This window comes from Monodelphis domestica, chromosome 5, assembly GCF_027887165.1.
Source record: "Monodelphis domestica isolate mMonDom1 chromosome 5, mMonDom1.pri, whole genome shotgun sequence".
Taxonomy (NCBI): Eukaryota; Metazoa; Chordata; class Mammalia; order Didelphimorphia; family Didelphidae; genus Monodelphis; species Monodelphis domestica.
Genome location: NC_077231.1, coordinates 150421513 through 150444130, shown reverse-complemented (window position 1 = coordinate 150444130; position 22618 = coordinate 150421513). Strand labels below are relative to the sequence as shown.

Here is a 22618-nt window from a genome sequence, read left to right as displayed (position 1 = left end):
AGTGCTTTGTCGACTTCACTATTAGTGAAAGCAACATGTATAACTGTAATATATACAAAATAGATACAGGGTGTCGTTGGAGGGAAACTATGTGCCAGGCACAGTGCTAAGTGCAGTGGGAGAGAAAGGGGTTCCTTCAGGCTAGTGAGCAGAGCACAGAGCCAAACACCCACACCTGCAGAGCTTTGCCAAAGCCAAAACCCCAAGAGCCCCGTAGCGTGGGTTTCTGCAAATCCCAAACGTCAGAATGCAAAGTGAGGACATAACCTAAAAGGATGCTGGGTAAATGTAGTTCAGTTATGTCAAACTTCTATTTACACAGTGCTTTACAAATACTATTTCATGCGATCCTCACAACATCCCCCTTATGATTCCTGTTTTCCCCAAATGAGGAAACTGAGGCAGTCAGCGGTTAAGTGACTTACCTAAGGATCATACAGCTAGGATGTTTCTAAAGCCAGACCTGATCTTGGATTTAAATATTAATTCCTCACCATGGACCCAAGACTCCGAGGAAATGTACCTAGGGAAAATAAGAGTCTCATGTGTGAGGAACAGCAAATAGGCTACCATGGGTGGGCCATAAAGTGTTAAGAAGAACAATGAGGTTGTGATGAACTTTAAATATTAGCCAGAGGCATTTATAGTTGATCCTATGGGTAATGGGGAGCCATTTGAGGATTTTTTTTTTAGCAGAGGGAGTGGTGATGTGGGCAGATCTGGGCTTTAGGAAAAGCACTTTGGCAGCTGTGTAGAAGATCAAGTTCAGTTATTTACAACTGAGAAAAGTAGAGGTTAATTGCCCTTTAGGGAAAACTTGTAATGCACCATATGTGCTTTTGTTGTGGCTGAACTGACCTGGTGCCTGTTGCAATGGATCTAATTTAATCATCTAATAATAATTCCTAAGTCTTTAGATTGTACTTTCAGCTTCCAAAGGACAAACATTAATTAATTCATCCATGCAACATCTCTGTAAGAGAGAAGTGCTCATTTAAGTTATGAGTCCAGTGGGAATGAATACACATAACAAACTTTGCTCCAGAAAACATATCCAAAATGGCTGGTGCTCCCTAAGTGTTAAATTAGAGTAACAATTATGGCCTCACTGAACTATTTCCGGATCCCTGAAGTTCTCTTCAACTCGTGGAACATTTCAATTGGACTTTTGTCCCTTCATGCAAATGAGGAAATGAAGACTTCATTGGGGAGCCTATGTCAACCTGAGAGGGGGATGTGGGAACTGTACATTTATTGTATTCTGACCACTCCTAGCCTGGTGCATTGGTAATGGCATTCATTGGCCATAGAACCTGTAGACTCTCCAGTAATTTGATGTCTTTTACAATCAGGGCTAGACATTCTTCACTAAGTAGGCTGGGAAAATTCCCATGATTCTAGACAGAATTCTTAGCAGACCTTCCCCCACTTCTAACCTCATCTCTCACTGCCTTTAAGAAATACAAAACACATAGATTTTTCCTATGGGCCACTGGGCATCAGCCCAATTGCCCTCTGAGATGAGCTAGGCTTAGGCATGAGAGAAATATTTTACCATTCATTCAACATCCCTATGAGTATCTGAGGGGTGCTCGGTGTTGGCGAACGTCGAATCAGGGGGATCATGTAAAGCTGGATGACCTATTCATCTGCTAAAGATAACTGTGTGTGAAATTCCTTCTCAGGGTGGGGTTGGAGCAGAGAAATTAGAAGCAAATTTCACAGTTGATCTTTTGCCACTGAATTATCTTACCCAAAGACAACCTGAACTTGGAATCGAAGCCTGGGAAAGAGCAAAAGTCAACGTTACATTGACTTGGTTTCGGAGATACACTATATATCTAAGCTAATCCCAGGCAGTCAATATCATAGATAAGAACACAATTTATTTTGCCACTACTGGTGCAATTACACAGTTTACCCTGTGCTCACTGCACTTCATAAACACGGCAGATCAATACTAGTTATCAAAATCCATCCCTAAGTGAGTGCGCATGAAATAGGGTTTTGCAAAACTGTCTTGAAAGCTCAACTACAGGCAGCCCAGTCAGGGCAACTTATTACCTGCTTAATCACACCGAAATCCTGGTGGCCTTATTGATTCCTTGGGGTTTGGACATGACATCACTCCTAATAACACATGCAATAAGCTATTACCACAATGCAGAACAGCCTATTAACCCATATTACAGTAATAAATTGCTCGGCTTAGCCAAACACATTGGAAAGGGCACAGAGAATACTTCTCATTGGTTCATGATGTAAGAAAACTAAAACTGTCCCTACTCGTATTGAAAGGAGTAAGATCTAAAGCTAGAAGGAAGCTTTGTGATCATCTTGAGGTCCAACTGCCTCTTTTTATGAGTAAGGCTTATCAAGGTTAAATGGTTTGCCACACAGATAGTATGGTTGGACCTGAGATTTGAATGTAAGTCTTTTAAAGTCCAAATTTAGTAGCTTAGATAGAGTAGTGGATTTGGATTCAGGAAGACCTGAGATCAAATCCTGCCTTTGAAAATAATAAATTGTGTGACGTTAAGGAAGTAACATAACTTCCCTTATCCTCAGTTCCCTTATCTTCGAGTGAGGTTAGGCATGATGGAATCTGAAGTTGCTTTTAGTTCTGAATGTATAATCTTATGATCAAATGCATCACTGTTCCTAACATACAATACCATCTGTCCCTTGAAAATTCCTGTACTGCGGAATTTCTTAACCTTTTTTTAGGCATTGGACACTTTTGGCAACCTAGGAAAGCTTCTATACTCCTTAGAATAATGTTTTGAAATGAATTAACTACAATTCCTAGGATTACAAAGAACATTCAACATATCTAAATGATTATCAATTTTTTGTATTTTAAGTAAATTTACATATTTTTAAAAGACAAGTTTATAGACCTATCCCTACCCCAGGAGTTAAGAACTCTGGGTTTAGTCTAAGTCCCTTTGTCATTATCACTCTACTCCTATAAAAAATTGGATTTCGAGGCACTCAACATTCAAAGTCATCATCACCATTATTTCCCAATTGCCAGCTATAAACTTCACTATAATCCCCCTTTGAAAGTTCCTTTGTTTCAGTCTTGGCATTTGTATCTACTTAGGGGCAGCTGGGGGCACAGTGGATAGAGTGCCAGGCTTGAACTCAGGAAGATAAATCTTTCCAAGTTCATATCTGGCCTCTGACATTTCCCAGTCACTTAACCCTGCTGGCCTCAGTTTCCTTACCTATCAAATGAGCTAGAGAAGGAAATGGCAAACTACTCCAGTATCTTTCCCAAGAAAACTCCAAATGGTGCACAAAGAGTTGGGCATGCCTAATATAATTTTGATTACATAATAGAAGCCTAATAAATGCTTGCTGCCTGAAACAGTAGGAACCCTTATAGAAACTATGGCACCATTACATTATATATAGTTTTGACTTTATAGAACTAGCTTGGCCTACAGATCCTTGACTTTTCTTATCTGATGTCCCTGATGTCCTTAATAGCACAATCAAGATAGATCTCGATCCATTAAGTAGTCTGGATAGATTCCTATGATGCCAAACTTATGGACAATTTCTGGAAGACTAATCCAACCCTAGAGTGGCATATAATATTCAGGGTATATTACAGGGCCCTGGGCACATGTCCACTTTCCCTTTAAAGCTATCCTATCCAAGTCTTAATTAATTCTACATGCGCAAATCATCAGATTAAAACCTAATAGAGGGAGAATGCTAAGGAGAAGTCACTCTAGAATGAAATCATATATAATCTGTATTGCAGTGAAGTATTGAGGTGGTTGAAAATAAGTCTTATAGAGAGAGAGAGACCTAAAAAACAAAAGCCAATGGCTGGATGGTTTAACTGAAAAAATTCATGGAGATTGTTCCTGGTTTAGAAAGTAGCAAGGAAGAAAACACAATTCACCCCAAAAAATAAAGGATTGATTGATGAAAAAGCATTTATGTTTAAAGCAATGATCTAAGCACTAGGGATTCTAATGAGTAAAAGTTTTTTTCTAAAGGAGATCATGTTTTAATGAGGGTAGACAACATGTGTAGGGTATTTTAGCTACAAATTAAATGGAAAGTTTCCTTGGTCCATAGGGTGTAACTGCAAAGCAGATGGTAATGAATTTTCTTTATTGTCATTTCCATTGATAAAAAAAAATCTCTGTTTTTGATGCTCAACCATTTGACAGTACCAAGGGCTTTGAAAGAGTGAACTCTCTTTTCCAAGTCTTCAAGCTAATCCCAACCAGTCAATATCATAGATAAGAACATTGGCCATAGCAGATGAAGGAGCAGTTGCCAGGCTACATCTCCATAGGAATTATTTTCTGGGATAATAGCTGGGAGAAATGAACTACAAGCAAGACCACAGGACTGAGGAGTTTTGTCAGTCCCAGGGCTCTTGAGCTTACTGCCTCTACCCACCCACCCAATTGTGGAAATTGGTCAGCAGTTGGTTGTTGTGGGGCAAGGAGGATAGGATCACAATAATTCTTCCACTCATTGATGGCTGTGGGGTCTGTGCTGTTTGCAAAGTCAATGGTCTAGGACAGTGTTGGGAAAGTATTGGCACACAGGGGCTGGCCCTGGCACTGAGGAGCTTCTCTGTTCCTCCTCTTCCCAGTGCCCAAGAACATTTTTTGCATGCCCCATCTCTCTATTCAGCCACCCAAAGTAAGCACATCCTCCCAGATAATGTCTGGGGCTCACAAACAGCTCAAAATTGCCCTCTGTTCACCAATGCTGGTCTAGGGGATACTGCTATTTTTAGAGTTTGGGGGTTTATCCTGGACTTTTCCCCTCAGAGTAAGAGGAGTCATTTTTTGGTCTGTAGTAATCTTTAAGAAAACTTTAAATCCTACTGATTTAGAGAGGGTCTTAAAATAAAAAAAGAGAGGGTCACTGAAGCATCATTTTTAAAAGGCATACAAGAATATAGAAGGACGTCCAGAAGAAAACAGAAGACAACTTTGAATATTATATGTTGAATTTCTTTGATTCCTAAAAAGAAAATGCAAGCTGTATGTAATAGAGAATCACTATTTTATGTCCAATCCTCTTTTCTCTTCTGCTCATTTTATTTGGTGTTTGTCATGTAGTTTCAAATAAAAATAATTTAAATCCTAAAATATCATTCTCGGATAAACTATGGAGCCATAGTAGATTTTGTGCATGTTTGAATTTATGATTTGGGGACTTGGGAGAACTTGGGGGAGGTCATCATGCCAGAGAAGGATCTTGCTTTCAGAGACCTTTTGTTTGGATATTTGGCCTAAATTCCAGCCCCTTAAAAACTGACTATTACAGCTGTCATCTGTTCTTGTACTTGTACTTGTACTAAGAAGTGGGGAAAAAATGGCCCTTGGGGTTAGCTGATTTAGGAGGAAATGATGAGAAATGAAAGGGATTCCCCTCTCTTCCTCATCTTCTCTTTTGAAATTATACCCACTTGATAAAAATAAGTGCTATTTGTGTTTATGTTTGTTTCATCTTCACTCAGGCTATCAAATGAGTTTGCTCACATTTTGCTTATTCTGGGAAATTGAGATTGCATGATTATGTTTGAGTGATGCCCCTCTCTGCAGATTGTCTGCCAGATGGTTTTGATCTTTTGGTCCAAAGAAGCTTTTCATCTCCCCAGCCCTGAATTGCTTTTGGAACCTTGGAGGAATCATCTGGAAGAACAGATCATACTCCTCCACCATTCCTTTCACAAGAATCCTGTCAACTTGATGATGCTGTTTTAAAAAGAGCTCTGAGAAATGTATCATTCAGGATGGGGGAGGGAGAGATTAGGACTGAAGGTGGAATTTCAATGATCAAATATTTATTCTCATCACTTTATCTTCCCTGACTCACGTATATATATACATTCTCATAGTTGTCATCCATTGGGAATAATTCATTACTTTTGGTGCTATAATAAATGTCCTACTTGTGATTACAATTATAGTTGATTTCACAGCATTTCCTCAGTTTTCAATAATAGTTCCATAGAAGTTAGAAGAGATGCATCATCGCCCTTATTTTTCATACTATTATCAGCTAGATTGATTTACCCTATCAGTACAAGGCACCATACTAGAGAATACATTACCCAGCCACCACGGTAGGGAAAGCTCACCAACATTTCCAGTTTGGATGTTTGCAATAGTCTCCTAATAAGTGTCCAGACCTCAAAACTCTCCACTATAATCTGTCTTCCATGTATCCTGCCAAAGTGATTTTCCTAAAACATAGGTGTGGCCATGTCATTCCTTCCTCTGCCACACATACACACAAACATGCACCCAAGTTTTGTTTTGTTTTAAACCCTTACCTTCCATCTTCGAATCAATGCTGTGCATTGTTTTCAAGGCAGAAGAACAGTAAGGACTAAGCAATGGGGATTAAGTGATTTGCACAGGATCACACAGTTAAGAAGTATCTGAGATCAAATTTGAACACAGGACCTCACATTTCTAGACCTGGCTCTTATTCCATTGAGCCACCTAGGTGCTCCCATGTACTCAAGTTTCCCAGGGACTGCATGTAACCCCTAGGATCAAATTAAAAATCCTTTGTTTGACATTCTATCTTGCTTGCTATTCCTCATACATACATATTCTATCTCCTAACCCAGCCTATTATGCCTTCCTTCTTTATCTTAATCTCTTATAATCTCTTATTTCCTTCAAGTTTCTACTCAAATGCCACCTTCTACAAGAAGCCTATCCTGAAGAATAACTTGTATTACTCTTCATATAACATATAGCCTTCATATAAGAATAACACCTCCAGAGAACAAACTGAGAAACAGAAACACAAAAGACAGTCTATATATTTTGGCCAATGTGGTCTCCTTTGGCAGGGAGAAGGTGGGGCTGAATAAAAATTAATTAATATTTTTAAAAGAAGGCTTTTTTAGTCTCATTAGATCCCAAAGCCTTCTCTCATAAGATACCTTCCTATCTGTTCTGTAAGAATCGTGTTTGTACCTATATATTCATATGTTGTCTTCTCCATTAGAATGAAGGCTTCTTGAGGACTCAAACTATTTTTGCCTTTCTCTGCATCATTAGCACTTAACACACTGCCTGGCATGCAATGAATACTTGAGAAATGTCCGTTAATTCATTCATTCAGCTTGATGCTACAGTTCAGACAAAAGGGTGTTAGCATCAATCACATTCCCTCAAGCAGGGAGGGAAGAAAGACTTTTCTTCAGCCTTTCTAGTAATCAAGGCTAGTCCTGGTTAAAATTATGTATTTTTGTTACATTCCATTACCCCTTTGAGTACTACTTTACTTTTAATACCACTTGGCCCATCCTCCCAAATATACCCTCTCTTAGGACTATTGTTTGAATAGTTGGTTGGTTCATTAATCTCTTCCTCAAATTATTTTGCTTGACTATTCTGTAGTCATGTGACTGAGGCCTAGAGACAAGAAGCATGGGTGACTGTGGTGACTTCTCTCCATTTCACTTTCAGTTTTTGTACCTACCAGCTTAGGTCTTGGATTTCTTCTTCAACCATTCACGTAGCTTTTGTGAGTTCTCTTTCACTAGGTACCTTATGAAAAAAATGGATTTTCTCCATTTTCTCATCCCTTCTTAAACTCTTCCTAGTAGCATATCACCTTCTAATGCTTTTTAAAAGTTTTACTGCAAAACACTACAGAAGAAACATATTGGGGCAGTTGAGCATGGGGACTGGTGGTAATAGTAATTGGCAAGAAGAATATCATTGTCACAACTGAAGCTTCTTATTTAATCATGATTTTCAGCAACAGTTGTTAGACTTAGGGCTAACTTTTTCTTACCGCCTTTACTCTTTCTTGGTGCCCTTCTTGACTAAATTCTTTCTGCCTAGTCTCATTTGTGTCATTAATTCAGTTCTAAATTCTTTGCCATGAATTTGGTCAGCAGGCTATCTTCTCAGCCCTCTAGAATCAGCTTCTCCAGCCCTCAATTATCCAGAAAGAATTTAGGAGTTAGTAAGGAAATCTCCCCTGTAAATTTCTAGTCTGCCCCTTCCAAAAAATTTCTGACCTAGACTAACTTCTTTGGTATCCTGGGAAGGCCACTCTTGCCTGTCCACTCTTTTAATTTCAGTGAGAAAGGATTCTTTCCCAAAGGGACCCCAATGCTATTTCTATTCCTTCCTCAAACCTAAATGTTCTACTTCCATTCCCTTCTTGAGTTTTCTATGCTTTGATCCCTTAGAAAGTGGGTTTTCACTCTAATATATTGCCCTCACTGTCTATTTGAGTTAGTCTGTTTCAAGCAGAACCCACATGTTTCATCTTCTCCAGGGACCTGCAATTCTAGTAGATCCTTATCATTGGGCCTCTGCTCCCAGACTCTCCAATTATGAATTTGTACCCCTTTATAGACCCACTAGAAGTTTCCCACTCATTTATGTGGATTTGAATACTTCCTTCTATACCCAGCTATAGCACCCTGTCTCTGGATACTGAGATTGCTCCTTTCTGGACTTGAGTGCCACAGATTATGTGGTTTTTGTTATAATTAAATGTTAGAATATTTGGGATTACTATAATACTAGCTTCTCTCTACTCACCCCCAACAATTAGACAGTTACAGCACTGCATATGCCAACATCAGATGTGTATTCTATGTCCTTTCTTTCTTTCTTTCTTTCTTTCTTTCTTTCTTTCTTTCTTTCTTTCTTTCTTTCTTTCTTTCTTTCTTTCTTTCTCTCTCTCTCTCTCTCTTTCTTTCTTTCTTTTTTTCTTTCTTTCTTTCTTTCTCTCTCTCTTTCTTTCTTTCTCTCTCTCTTTCTTTCTTTCTTTCTCTCTTTCTCTCTTTCTCTCTTTCTCTTTCTTTCTCTCTTTCTTTCTCTCTCTCTCTCTCTCTCTCTCTCTCTCTCTCTCTCTCTCTCTCTCTCGCTTGCTTGCTTTCCTGCTTTCTTGCTTTCTTTCTTCTTGCTTTCTAGCTTTCTTCAAAGTGCACCTAAAACAGTACCTCCACCATGAGGCCATTCCTGAATCTCCCAGGATAATGCCTCCTTCACCATAAAATTTACTCTATGTTTTGCATGCATTTTGCATATGCTTAAAAATACATATGCTATCTCTTTCTGCATCTCTCAAATTAGAATATGTAAATGAACGTCTACCCATATGTCCTGGCCATCCCTAGAACTATGTCTTCCCCAGGCAAAGAGAGTCTTACTTTAGCTACCCTCACAGAACCAAGAGTTGGATCTCTGGAGGCTGAATCCTATAAAATTTTTTCAATTTGTACTCACACAATTAGGGTTTTCTTAGGGGCAGGGTGGGGAGGGAAAGGAGGGAACGACAAGGTATTCAGATCTGTGATTTCATATGTGTAGGGAGCTCCTCTTGGTGAAATTGTTCCTACTTTTGCCAAGTTTCCTTCCATTCCAAAACTTACAGTCAAGTCTCAGAAAACTGGCCTGAATTTTGTTTGGTGTGTTACCAAAACATCTTTTTTTGTTGTTTTAAATATGTACAAAAACATGGTACCAACCTAACTTTTCAAGATTATACTTTACTTCCTTTTATAAACTCTATGGTCCAGTCAGCTTGTCTCAGGCATGCCACAGCTTGCCCTCTGCCTTTGACCTCTGAACCTTTTAAAGGCTGTGTCCCATGCCTAGAATGTTTCTATTTAACTAAACCTTGTAGAATCACTAGTTTACTCCAAAGTAACTCAAACCCTACCCAATTTCCCCAGCTGCTTGTGCTTCATCCCTCTCCTCTCATTACCAATTTTTAAAATATACTTGCACATGTATAAGTTTTCTTTTTCAATAGTATATAAGGTCCTGGAGAAACTATTTGATTTTTGTCTGTATAGTCTGAGCACCGAGTATAGTGCCTGGCATACAGTAGGTGCTCAATAAATGCTTGATTGATTACTCCAGAGAATTGTTTTATCCCATGTTCCTCCAGAACCTAAAAGGGTTTAAGTTTAAATTCTAGCTCTACAAAATACAATCCTCAGTGACAGGATTGTATTTTATCCCCAAACATTGTTTTTTGTGTTTTACATTGGATGACTAGGAACATCCTTTTGGTTTAGAGAATCTCACTTCAATGTGCTGAGATGAGATTTTCGTGAAATACAGCTTGGTTGATGCTTATATGCTTTCATTTCCAACATTTTCACAAGTACATTTTCGAAGAGATAAGTAGAAAAGGTTCTGAACACAAAACTGACAGATCAATGAATACCTTTTCCCAGAGACAATCAAAGAAATAAAGCTCTAGGTCTAGATTAGAGCAGACAATCCAGATCTGCTCTGATCAAAATTTCAGAATATGTTAAGCTCATCTTTTCTACTCCTCCCTCTCCCTTTCTCCTGTAGGCTGCCTTTTCCTTTTCCTGATGTCCCTACCAGTGTCCAAAGTCTTCATCCTCAGGCTGCCTCCATTCCACATATGGGGTGTTCCAACTGACTTATCTTTCCTCCAGGTAGTTCCTTTACTTAGGTCTTTCCCTCTTCCTTTCCCCCAACCTTGCATGCCTCAGTCCCTTAGAGCCCAGATTTCTGACTTTCCAAATTAATCTGATAAAGGAATCTGTGCTAATAAGCTAGTGTATGTGAATGGATTTATGTGATAGCCTTTGTAGATAAATAGATTTGCATTTTAACAGTAGCTTCCTGGAAATCCTGTCAAAAACTAAAATGTTGGCCCCATTGAATACATTTCAAGTACCCACTGAAGGATAAGGGAGATGTTGTTGAATAGGGTGACCTTTGAGCACTCTTCAAATCCTATGCTCCAATGTCTCCAGGGTGATACAGTGAAGACATCTTATCATAATGTTAAAAAGTGATATGCTTTATCTCCATTTGCTGCTGAATTACAATTGTAACATCAGGGTTAACTGCCCCAAAAGAGTTCAAACACTTGGGAGTTTGGTCCAGGATAGTTTCCCTCCATTAACATTTATGTTTACATAGAATTTAAGCTTAATACAATTCATATGTTTCTGTTTCACTTATACTGAGCTCATCAGAATATTTCTTCCAGCCTGAATAACGTATGGAGAGCTCCACTGACACCCTGGTGATGGCCCATGAGAAACAGGAAATCTAACCCCTGGGAACTTTGCCTAGATCAGGGCCAAAGAGGGAGGGAATGACCCCTAAACTGATCTGACCCATTGTCCTATGTCTAACTGGAATGGTCAGGGGACAGTATAGGGGGGAAATTGTTCGGTGAATCAAATTTGCTTTGGGGAAGATAATACTGAAATCGATATTATCCTTGTGGTCTGGAAACCACTGGTAGACCTCCATTTAAAAAGGAAGAGAGAATTCAGCTGTTTGGTTCAAATGGTCAGGTAGCATTCCAGATGTGAGATGATGTTGTTGTTTTTAATTTAATCAAGAGAATAGAGGAAAGAAGGGAGGAAGGAAGGAAGATGTGTAACCCTAAACCATCTTTCCAAAGAAGCTTCATGAGTCAGTTAGGTTTAAGAGGCTTCCATCTTTTCCTGCCTCTCCCTGTCTCACTCACTCATTTGCTAACAGCACATATGGAACCAATTATGGACAAAGCTCAATTGTTGTATATTTGGAATTTCCCACACTGAATCTATGCTTTCTTTCACTGCCTCTTAATGTAGGTCTGTGCTGGATACATACATTTCATTTCACTTTCTTTCCTCCTAGCTTTTTAAAAGTGCCTGTTTCCTGATTCATTTTTCATGCAGTTTAAAACTCCAACTCTTTGCTCTGACCCCCCCAGAGTTATGTTTTTGGATAAACATAGCTTTCTTTCCCATCCCATCTTTTCCCCTCCCCTTCTCTATCCTCACCTCCCCCTCACAGCACAGTTCTCTGGGGAATAAATTGAGGGTAGTTCTCAACACATAAGTGATATGATGCTAATAATGTGAGCCTGAATGAATAATATGGGATTATTCCAAAGGAAATTCTAGCCTCTTTCAAAAAAGTAGAAATGGGAATAGCTCGAATGAAATTGTTTTTAAAGCAAAAGGAAGCCTCCAGGCTAGAAAACCTTTTACTGTTTTCTTTGTAGCCATTCCCTTTGCCTGGAGGAATAAGTAGATGAGGGACAGAGAGGTGAGAGACTAGGAAAAGGATTTTTTACCCTGTCTGACCTCCATTTCATATTATATTCTACATACAATGTAATTAGATCCAAAACAGCAACTGTGATGGATACGTCTGTCTCTTAAAACTATGTTTCAGACCCTTGTAAAGTTCACTGTTACTTCTCTGTGTTTACTAGTACACATTAAAGCAACTGCCAAGGAACACCAACATCTCAACAATGAGGCATTTAATTTTCAAATTTATAGGTTGTGTTTGATTCCTATGGGGCATGTGGTACAATGAATGAATGTTATTTCTCTACCCTGCCCTTGACTTGAGACTATATACAGATATATATATACTGTTAATCAACCGCATTCATTTATTGATGATCCAAAGTAGCTGAAATTTCCGATGGACTCTTCCACTGGCTCGCCCAAATCCCTAATGTGTTATGTCTCGGGACTTCAAATATTTTCCCTGTGTCCAGAAGAGAGGGAAATTCTGAATTCGGGATTTAGCATTAATCTCTGCACCAGATGGTGATATAGTAGATGATCTTTTTAAGGTGAACATGTGATCTACTGTACAGCAAGCAGAGGGGGGTAGGGAATCACGTGACGGCATCTATCTTGCCTGATAGGGCTTTGATTAGACAACTGACCTGGTTCCCATCTGTAACTAAAAGAAGTGAGGTTGACATTTTGGGATCACTTGCCCCAGAAGCTGAATTCTTCCACTTCTGAGACACAACAACCCCGCTGAGCCAACTGCCTGCACAGGGAAAGACAGAAGGAAGCTAAAGATATGTTGCTTAAGACATGCTCTTAAGGTTGCGGAGCTTGGGTTATTTATTTTTTTCCTTCTCTCTCCACTTTTCTCCCCAGACAAGCCACATCTTGGCTCGTGGTCTAAAGTAAAACCCTCTTAGTTATTTGATATTTAGCAAATCGCCAGGAGACTATCACTTCTTCTAGAGGAAGCCCGTTTCTCTCTTTGCTAGGGAAGCAGCCACACGGCCAGGGTGAGTTGGTGAGCAATGGTAGTTCAGGCAGCAGTAGCTCCCAGTGGGTCCCAAAGACTGTTCAAAATACCTTATGGATCTCTGAGAAGACGGAGAGCCGAGAAGGTAAGCAATGTGGCGGGCGGTTTGTTTTTCTCTAAGCAAAGTGCGGCCGAGCGAGGGAAAAGATGTTTATTTTAATTGTAACCAGCTTCACTACGCTATTAGGAACGTTTTCCATGAGGAATTAGTTACTGGGATTGTATGAGCCTATATCGGAATTAAGCGTTTTCTTCTCATCTGGGGTAGGGGAAAGTTTGAGACGACACTTGGAGACTGCGACGATGAAAGATCTGTGTGTGTGTGTGTGTGTGTGTGTGTGTGTGTGTGTGTGTGTGTGTGTGTGTGTGTGTGTGTGAAGAGAACGAAAGCGATGGAAGAGTATATGAAAAATGCCAGGGCTTATTAAAAACACATACACAGCAGCAACCCCCTAAGACTTGCTTCTTGGGACAGCAATTGAAATCAGGCGTTCATTAAAGCTGAGAGACTACATTTTTTTTTCACAGGATGACTTTGTCCAATCGAGGAAATAAATAGCCAAAGATCAGGCAGTTAAGGAGCTTTGGCATGGGGGTGGGGGATTCCGATGGACAGCTGGTTGATTAAAATCTCTGAATGTTTCTGACCTATTAGCTATGATTTTAAGTGTGTGTTTAAAATATTCCGGGGTCTGCTACACAATCATTTTGTTAATTTCTTGAAAACATGCTTACTTTATGGTAGCCTCTGGCAGTGAAGATCCAATAAAATCATAATGATGATTTGTCCTTGTCTGAGGAAATGATTTAGGTCATGGAATGCTTGTAGTTAAAACAAAGCTGGTTGGCAAGAACTTTAGGTCACACCTGTGGCAATAGCAGGTGATAATTACCCAGGCTTGCCACAATCCAGGGACTCCCATAAACACACAAGATCCCCTCTTTAAATCACCCTGAGCTCTCACCATCAGCTGTCAGAAAGCTGGGAGAAGCCAAAAAGAGTTCAGATAAAATGTGTGATGTAAGCCTGATTAAGGTAAAAAGTATCAAAGAAGGCTTTCATAAGTTGGTGATTTGGTACTTAATAGTTGTTAATATTGTTTAGTTGAGGAGACTCTAGTTTGGTTTTTTAATATATTATTAATCATTGATTTTGAGATATTGGGGAAATATAATTTAGGGCTTAGAAAACATGAAGTACACTCTGGATTGAGAATCCACAAGAAATTTATTATTTCAAATATTGCTTTGCTCTGTTATTTCATTCATTTAAAAAAACATACTTCTTTGTAATTGATGGTACTTATATTTGAGTTATTTTATTTTGACACACAATGCTTGTATAAATTGTTATGGACTAAAGTTTAGTGAGTATCTGTTGTACACAGTGGAGTTAGATTGAGAAAACACAGAAACTGGAGTCAGCAAGACCTGAGTTCAAATTCATCCTCCAACATTTATTAGCTATAGGACCTGGAGCAAGTCTCATAACCTCTATTTGCCTCAGTTTCTTCATCTGTAAAAATACTTCCTGGAATTGTAAGGATCCACTGAGATATTTGTAAAGCACTTAACATAGTGCCTGGCTATAGTGTAGTGTAGTGTAGCATAGTATAGTATACTACTGATGATGATGATAATGGTGGCATAACAGTATTACAGTAAAACTTTTTCATCATGTTGGTATTAAGGATATACACTTGGGATATAATTTAACCATAGATTTATGCTACAGATAAATATATTTTGTAGGAAGGAATTTTTTTGGTAATATATGAGATACTTTGTAATATGTTCACCATATGTGTGTAGATAGATATATGTATGCTTGAAAGCATGTACAGGGCATGTACATAATGTGTATATGTGCACAAATGACAGGTACCTCGACTTGCTATTTTAAATGATCAGATTTGCCAGTCAAACATTTAGCAATCCACTTCCATTTCAATTCATTGATCTTCCACTGACTAATCATTGTCAATGGCAAACTTGAATTCAGCATATCTGCTTTTCTCTGGGGGTTTATCTGCCAAAGACATTTCTGTTTTCTTAAACTTGCCTTTAAATAAGCCCTCAAACTTGCATGGATTTGAAAAGGCATGCACCTAAGAGCTCTCTGGTCCTTGGAGAAGAGTTTGTACATTGCTGGAACACTAGACATCACATTAAATATCACTGCTCTGAAGGGAAGGCAGGAGGAGGAAAGGCTCATAACTCATGTGAGGTGTAGTCTTGCGTTTATTGTGACTCTCCTGTCTCACTTCCACTGTAATGGACGATGAAGGTATATTGGAATGTATGATGTCACGTCAATTCCAGTTGGGCTTTTAATATTATCTGTAGGTTTATGAGACTTTTCAGAGTCTAAGTCATCTATTTATATAAGGAAAGAACAAGAAAGGAGAGGGAAAGCTTCACCTATAATAGGAGGCATTGCCACTGGAACTGTATTTCTAAAGGCTTAGCAATATCTCCCTGATTCCCAAGCAATAAGAACTTCAAGAAGCATCCAAGTTAGTAAACATCGATTTCTGCAAATATTTAGCCATATAATACTCTCACCTATAGAACACCTTTATTTCCAAAAGGTTTACACATCTATCTCTTGTTTCATTTCAGTCTCCTAGTGAGGGAGATGGAGCAGGCATCATTGTCCTCACCTTCTATAGAGGGAAGAAAATTGATTCACAGACCAATTAAGTCCCTGCCCAAGATGATACAATCTAGGAGCTGGCTAAATCAGAAATTAGCATAATGGTCCCAGGTTATCACTAAACTAGTTGAATGGCCATTGTGTCCCTGAAGAGAAACTCCTATAGCCTGGGGTTAGGAAAATAATGGAGTTGGGTGGGGGGGTATAATAATAAAGTTGGTCCCTGTTCCTAACTCCTAGACTTTAGTATATCAGATAAGAAGCAGCCCAAAATTAGTTATACATATGTATATATGAGAAGGAAATAGCTAGCCACTCCCTCTTTCTCTTTTTTTTAAACCCTTACCTCCCTCTAAGAATCAATATTGTCTATTGGTTCCCAAGTGGAGGAGTGGTTAGGGCTAGGCCTTGGGGGTTAAGTGACTTGCCCAGGGTCTGGCAGCTAGGAAGTGACTGAGGTAAAATTTGAACCCTGAACCTCCCATCTCTAAGCCTGGGTTGAGTCATCCAGCTGCCCTTCCCTCTGTTTCTTTAGTAATTTTTCATGTTGCAAGAAAAACATTATCATTTGCAACATACTATATTTTCTCTGCCCTGAGACTAGTAGAAAGTAAATATATTTTCAAAAAATTGAATTACAAATTTAGAGCTTGAAATGACTTCAGTCAGAAGTAATCTAATCTGTGTCCACCTCAACGTACAGACATTGAGGATGAGGCATAACTTGCCTTTCACTATGCAGGTGTCACAAAGCCACAAAGGTAGGATTGGAACCCATGTCCTCTGGTTTGGAAGCTAGGGAAGGCTCTTTTCACATACTGCCTCCATGTAAATGAATAGAAAACTTGAGGAAGACCCAGAAATATGTGTGTATATATGTATATGTAATCATATACAAACTACACACATATACATATGTAATCACATACATTTGCAATCATGTCATCTACATGTGAATATACACAACTGATATATATGTGTATACATATGTCTGTGTACAATATATTATCATCCACATTAAATATTTAGCAATCAAGTAGAATTTGTCTTTGGGAAACTATTCTCAATGTGCCAGAATCAAAAGGTTTGGGGGGGGGGTGGGAGAAGAAATCTGAAGACCCACCATGACAACCCCATTCTTATATTTAACCATCAACATGGAGTTTGTTCTTCACTCAGGTGCATTTATTTTTGCACAAATACAAACTAAATATCCTTATTCCTTTCTTACACATTCTTAACTTTTATATGAAAGTCAAGGGGTTGAGGTGAAACCAAGTTCATATGTGATGATCTGGCCAGATTTAAGTTGCAGCTACAGGTATGGGCAGGTAGGTGGCACAGTGGATAGAGTGCCAGACCTGGAATCCAGAAGATTCATCTTCCTGTGTTCAGATCTAGCCTCAGATACTTACTAGTTGTGTGTGACTAGTTGGGTGAGTCACTTAACCCTGTTTGCCTCAGTTTCCTCATCTGCCAAATGAGCTGGAGATGGAAATGGCAAACCACTCCAGTATGTTTGCTAGAAGTAACTCCAGATGGGGTCACAGAGAATTGTACACAACTGAAAAACAATGAACATAAAGGGGAGAATTATGGCTAATTCATTAGAAGGAAGAGTGAAGATAGCAATCTATGCCTCAATTTGTCCCAGTTATCTGAATATTTTAGGCAAAATGGATTTTTAGCTGGGTGACAGGGCTAAAAACACCTATGTATTGGCAAAAGAAGCCAAATGGTGAGATGTCACTGAGAAACATTGTCAAAATATTATAATCATCAACTTTTTGTGCCCACACTATTTAGTATGTTATTCTGGGCTAACATTTTTATCCTATTATTTCACAAACCACTACATTATCACAGCAGCTAAGCTACATTAGTTAAGGATTCAGGAAGCCATGCAGTCTCTACAGGCTGTGTGTGACACATATATTTTGAATATATTCATGCAGGGAAAGTGTCAGACTGTCCCCCTCCCCCGCCCCAAACAAAACAACCTACATACTAAAGAATTGTCTTCAGTGGATATTTATTACCATTAAAAGCAGACAGCAAAGACACTATCGAGACAGATCACTATAATCATGCATATTATTATCGCAACCTCCTAATGAGGCAGAAGGTTTTGTTCCTTCTAAAAATACATGTCTTTTTTAGAGGAGAAAGAACTTGTCGCATCTGATCTGGAGTTTCTCTAGTTCACAAGCCAAATTTAAGGGCAGTCTTCCTATGATATTTGGTTTTTACTTGAAGCCAAGATCAAGCCTTTCCCCCTCAATTATTGCTCAGAATTTCTTTAAGTTAAATAGGAAAATAATAAAAATATTTGTAATAATGGCTATAACATTCCTATAAAGCTTTAAACCATGGACTTTATACATAATTGTTGCATGTAATCCTTACAACAACCCTCTGAAATAGGTACTATTATTACCCCATTTCACAGATAAATTGAAGCTGAGAGGGTATCACACAGTAAGTGTCTGGGATATCCAAGCCTTCTGGGCTCCATATCCAGCACTCTATTCTAGCCCACCCTAATCTTGGACTATACATTTTTATAGTTGAACAATCTCCTTAGCTAAGCATTTGCTAATATGCATCCTTGTGCTCCAAGGACCTTCTTTCTTTCTTTCTTTCTTTCTTTCTTTCTTTCTTTCTTTCTTTCTTTCTTTCTTTCTTTCTTTCTTTCTTTCTTTCTTTCTTTCTTTCTTTCTTTCTTTCTTTCTTTCTTTCTTTCTTTCTTTCTTTCTTTCTTTCTTTCTTTCTTTCGTTACATGAAAGATTGCATGCCTATGGTATATGTCAGGAGAGACAACTCTCAATCTCCTATTCAAAAGTTGCCTCTCAGTGAGAGTAAACCCAGGTATTGCCATTATATTTACCCAACTGTTTCCTAGGGAGGTCACCTGGGAAATAATCATAATGGGAACAATAGTCTTCCAATCTTCCTAGATGATGAGGGGTTAGAACAAAGAAACAGTTTGGAGAAGGTTAAGATCCCCCTGTGAATCCAGTCCCACTTTCAGAATACCAAAAATGCAAACTGCTTAATAACAGTGACTATATACTATATATGTCTCTAGTGTGGTGCTCAAGGAAGCAACTTGATTATTGTTGATCAAAACAGTTTTCTGAAACCACATCATAGAAGACCTGAATGGCCACTCTGCATTTTGAGTTATGCTACTTGTATATGTGTCATACTCCCATTCATCCTCATCTAGATTGTTAACCCCCTAATGGCAGAAACCCGATTTTATTTGATTTTGTCTTTTCCATCTCTCCTGGTGCCAAGTCAGTGCAATTCCTACTCTAAGCCCTTAATATTTTTTGAAGTTGAATGGCAAAATAAATAAGTAAATAAATAAACAATCCACTTGTTTGAAGATAAAGTTACATTAGCACTTGTTTTAATCCACATGACTCTTGGTCAGTTTATTACCACAAAAGAAAAAAAAAGCAAAAGAGAAGAAAAGTTTTTAAAAAGCTTTTGCCCATTCATGGATTTTTAGGGCACCTTCTATGAGATGTTTCTGAGATGTGCCTCTTTCAATCTTCCTTAGTCCTATAAGTGCTCTCCATCCTCACAAAGGCAGTCTGTGGAATGTAATGAGACTCTCTTTGCGTGCAGACTAGATCATCTTAAACTAAATCTATTATAACCTTTCAAGCAAGACAGAGGCAAACTGAGGTCTGAAAACAGCATCTTTTACTATGATCCAAATGCCATTATGCTTTTCTGGATGAATCACTAAAATTGATGAGGTTGAAATTATTTCCTTGACTATCAAGAGTATTCATGGCATCAGTTTAATTGGACCTGTACTTAGGTAGACAGCAGTAGAATCATAAGGAAAGTAGTTTAGATGCATTATAATTCTGTCACCATTTGAAATATCGGCAGGGCAGAGGGAGAGTACCTAAGGAGATTTTTTTTTTATCCTTACCTTCCATCTCAGAATCAATACTGTGTACTGGCTCCAAGGCAGAAGAGTGGTAAGGGCTAGGCAATGGGGGTCAAGTGACTTGCCCAGGGTCACACAGCTGGGAAGTGTCTGAGGCCAGATTTGAACCTAGGACCTCCCATCTCTAGGCCTGACTCTCAATCCACTGAGCTACCCAGCTGCCCCCAGGAGATTTTTTTTTTTAATAATTAGATTGAGAAAAAGAATATAGTACAGAGAATGTAATCAACCAGAAAAAAATCTGCATACTTTCTCTTTGGATGAATTTAGGGGAGAAATGGGGACATTAGTTCAGATGACATGTTCTTCTCCATCTGAAGATTTGGTTGGTGCCATCTAGAACTCTTTGTTCCATCATTTGTGTCTGACTCTTCATAAACCCATTTGGGGTTTTCTTGGCAAAGATTCTGGAGTGGTTTGCCATTTCCTTCTCCAGTTCATTTTACAGATGAAGAACCAAGACCAACAAGGTTAAGAAACTTTTCCATGGTTACAGTTAGTGTCTGAGGCTAGATTGGAACTCAGAAGATGTCTTTCTAACTCAGGGTCTGCAACTCTATGCATTGTACCACTTAGCTGCCTCATTACTCCATTTTAATTGATTGTGATTAAAGAAAAAGAAAAGCATATTGGAGGAAAAGTTTTGATGCCAAACTTTTTTCCTTCGTTTACTTTAGTAAATGAGTTTAGGAAAAGTATTTCTCTGATCATTAAATACAAGGGCTTGTTATTCTATAATTTCTGACATCTTAATTTGAGCTGCCTCTGGAGTAGTAATGAATGGTGAATGCCATATTACCAAAAGATGAGAAACTGAGGCAAACAGAATTAAGTGACTTACCCAGGATCACACCACTATTAAGTGTCGGAGGCTAGATTTGAACCTATTAAGATACATCTTCCTGATTCCTAGCACAAAAACTTCCTAGAAACATGCAAAAGAGGGTAAGTCTAAAGACCTATAAAGATAAACAAGTAAATAGAATTGAGCACAAGAAGCAATTTTTCACATATGTGATTCACTGTTGGTTTTGATTTTCAGTTGTGTTCAACTCTTCATGACTCCATTATGGAGTTGTCTTGGCAAAGATCCTGGCATGGTTTGCCATTTCCTTCTCTGGTGGATTAAGGCAAATAGATTTATTATTTCATTGATGTTTATATGGATAACCTCTCCAAAGATGAAAATCACAACCTACCCATATCTTCTCATCCAACTAGTCTTGTCAGTTTCCTCCCATAATTCTTCCATTTGGGTTTATCTAATGTTTTAGGTGCTTTCTCTAGTTCTAAAATATTAGATAAACCCCATATGAATTGTCCATCAGTTATCATTCATTTTACCACATGACCAACATCTGTTTACTTTTTCCCCCTATCATACATTTAGCTGATCACATCCTTTGCTTGCACCATTTTCCTTAAATAGTTTTTACTGATAATGTGTTGCTCATCATGTTCCTTTCATTTGCCCTCTGGGTGACCATAAATTTTCATTCTCTAATAACTATGGTAACAAGAGTAATAGTTCACATTTATGTTTTATTTTACAATTTACAAAAGAATGGAGTTTTCTTCTTCAGCATAACCCTTTGAGGTAGATCGTGCAAGGTTTATTTAAATCTATTTTATACAGAGGAGGAAACTCAAGCTCTAACAGGTTTAGTCATTTGCTCATATGCAGGGCTCAAAGTCAGGTCTTCTGGCTCCAAGCCCTTCAATCAATGAACTTGACTTTGCTTCACTCTGGCTCTAGAAATATGAGCACAGAAGCATGTCCTTAGTGTAAATATCCAAGTAAAATAAGGAATAACAATGTTAATCAAGTGATGCTAAAAATGAGTGATCTGGAGAAGGAAGATAATAGAAGAACATGAAAGATAACCTTCATTTGCATCTATCCTAGATAGAGCCAACTCTGGGAGAAATGGATGGAAGGGAATGGTGACAGGCAATCACTGACTTTGTCTAGAGAAGCACAGCTGGTTTTCAAGTCTCAAATAAGCCCTATTTAAATTTGTAGTTTATGAAAGAACAATGTTAAATAAGACTACCTTGTTGTGAGAAAATGTAAGGGTGAAAGTAACTTTAGAAGAAGATAAAAATCAATAGCTAGGGTTACTAGGTGGCTCAGTGGATAGAGCACTGTGCTTGGAATCCAGAAGAATCATCTTTCTGAGTTCAAGTCTGGCCTCAGACACTTACTATTCATGTGACCCTGGGCAAGTCACTTACCCTATTTGCCTAAAGTGTTCATCTGTAAAATGAGTTAAGAGAAGGAAATGGCAAGCCACTCCAGTATCTTTGCCAAGAAAACCCTAAATGGAGTCATCAGGAATCAGACCCATCTGAAAAAGGACCAAACAACAGAAAAGTCATTAAAACCAGAATTCTCTCATGCTTAGCAGTAAATGCAGGGAAAAGTCTTCTCTTTTTACTGTCTTACTTCTAACTAAATTTTTAAAAATCCATCTCCAATATTTCATTCAAGCAAAGCAAATAGTATCAGTACCTTTTACATCTGAATTCTCCTGGGGATAGCTAAAGGAAATGTGGGATTTTTTAGAAGGAAAACAAAAAGGAGAATGGATTAGTCACATGCTTCAGCTTTGTAACCCAGCTGAGTCCTATAGTATATTTAGAAAGTATAATTTTGGGTTGTGTGGGCACTGGAATGAGCAAATCTTAATTTGAGCCCTAAGTTGGGGAGCTGACACCCATTCTTTATGAAGCAAGCAGCTTTGGGTTTGTCTCAAAGGAGCCATTTCTATTTTGTTTCAACCAAAGTTCAATTTTGTTGAATCTTATTGAGGTTCTGATAGAAAAATAGATAAGGACTAATTTTTTTAAAGTCCTTGTTGATTTGGCATATGTGAAGAATTGATAGTGAGTAGGACCCTGGACTT

The 22618-nt window shown here is 38.5% G+C and overlaps 1 protein-coding gene across 4 annotated transcripts in view; it reads left to right on the top strand.

The window, feature by feature from the left end:
- FRMD4A (FERM domain containing 4A) overlaps positions 1-22618 on the top strand; it is a 743442-nt gene that overhangs the window by 367946 nt on the left and 352878 nt on the right. Inside the window, exon 1 of one of the 4 annotated variants that reach the window (XM_016426043.2) lies at positions 12675-13170. The exons of 2 other annotated variants lie outside the window; for them this stretch is intronic. In XM_016426043.2, coding sequence (XP_016281529.1) covers positions 13081-13170 — 90 coding nt within the window. In that variant the 5' untranslated portion in view covers positions 12675-13080. Of the gene's footprint in view, positions 1-12674; positions 13171-22618 lie in introns of those variants that run through there. One more of the 4 variants, XM_007503982.3, reaches the window with a different exon arrangement.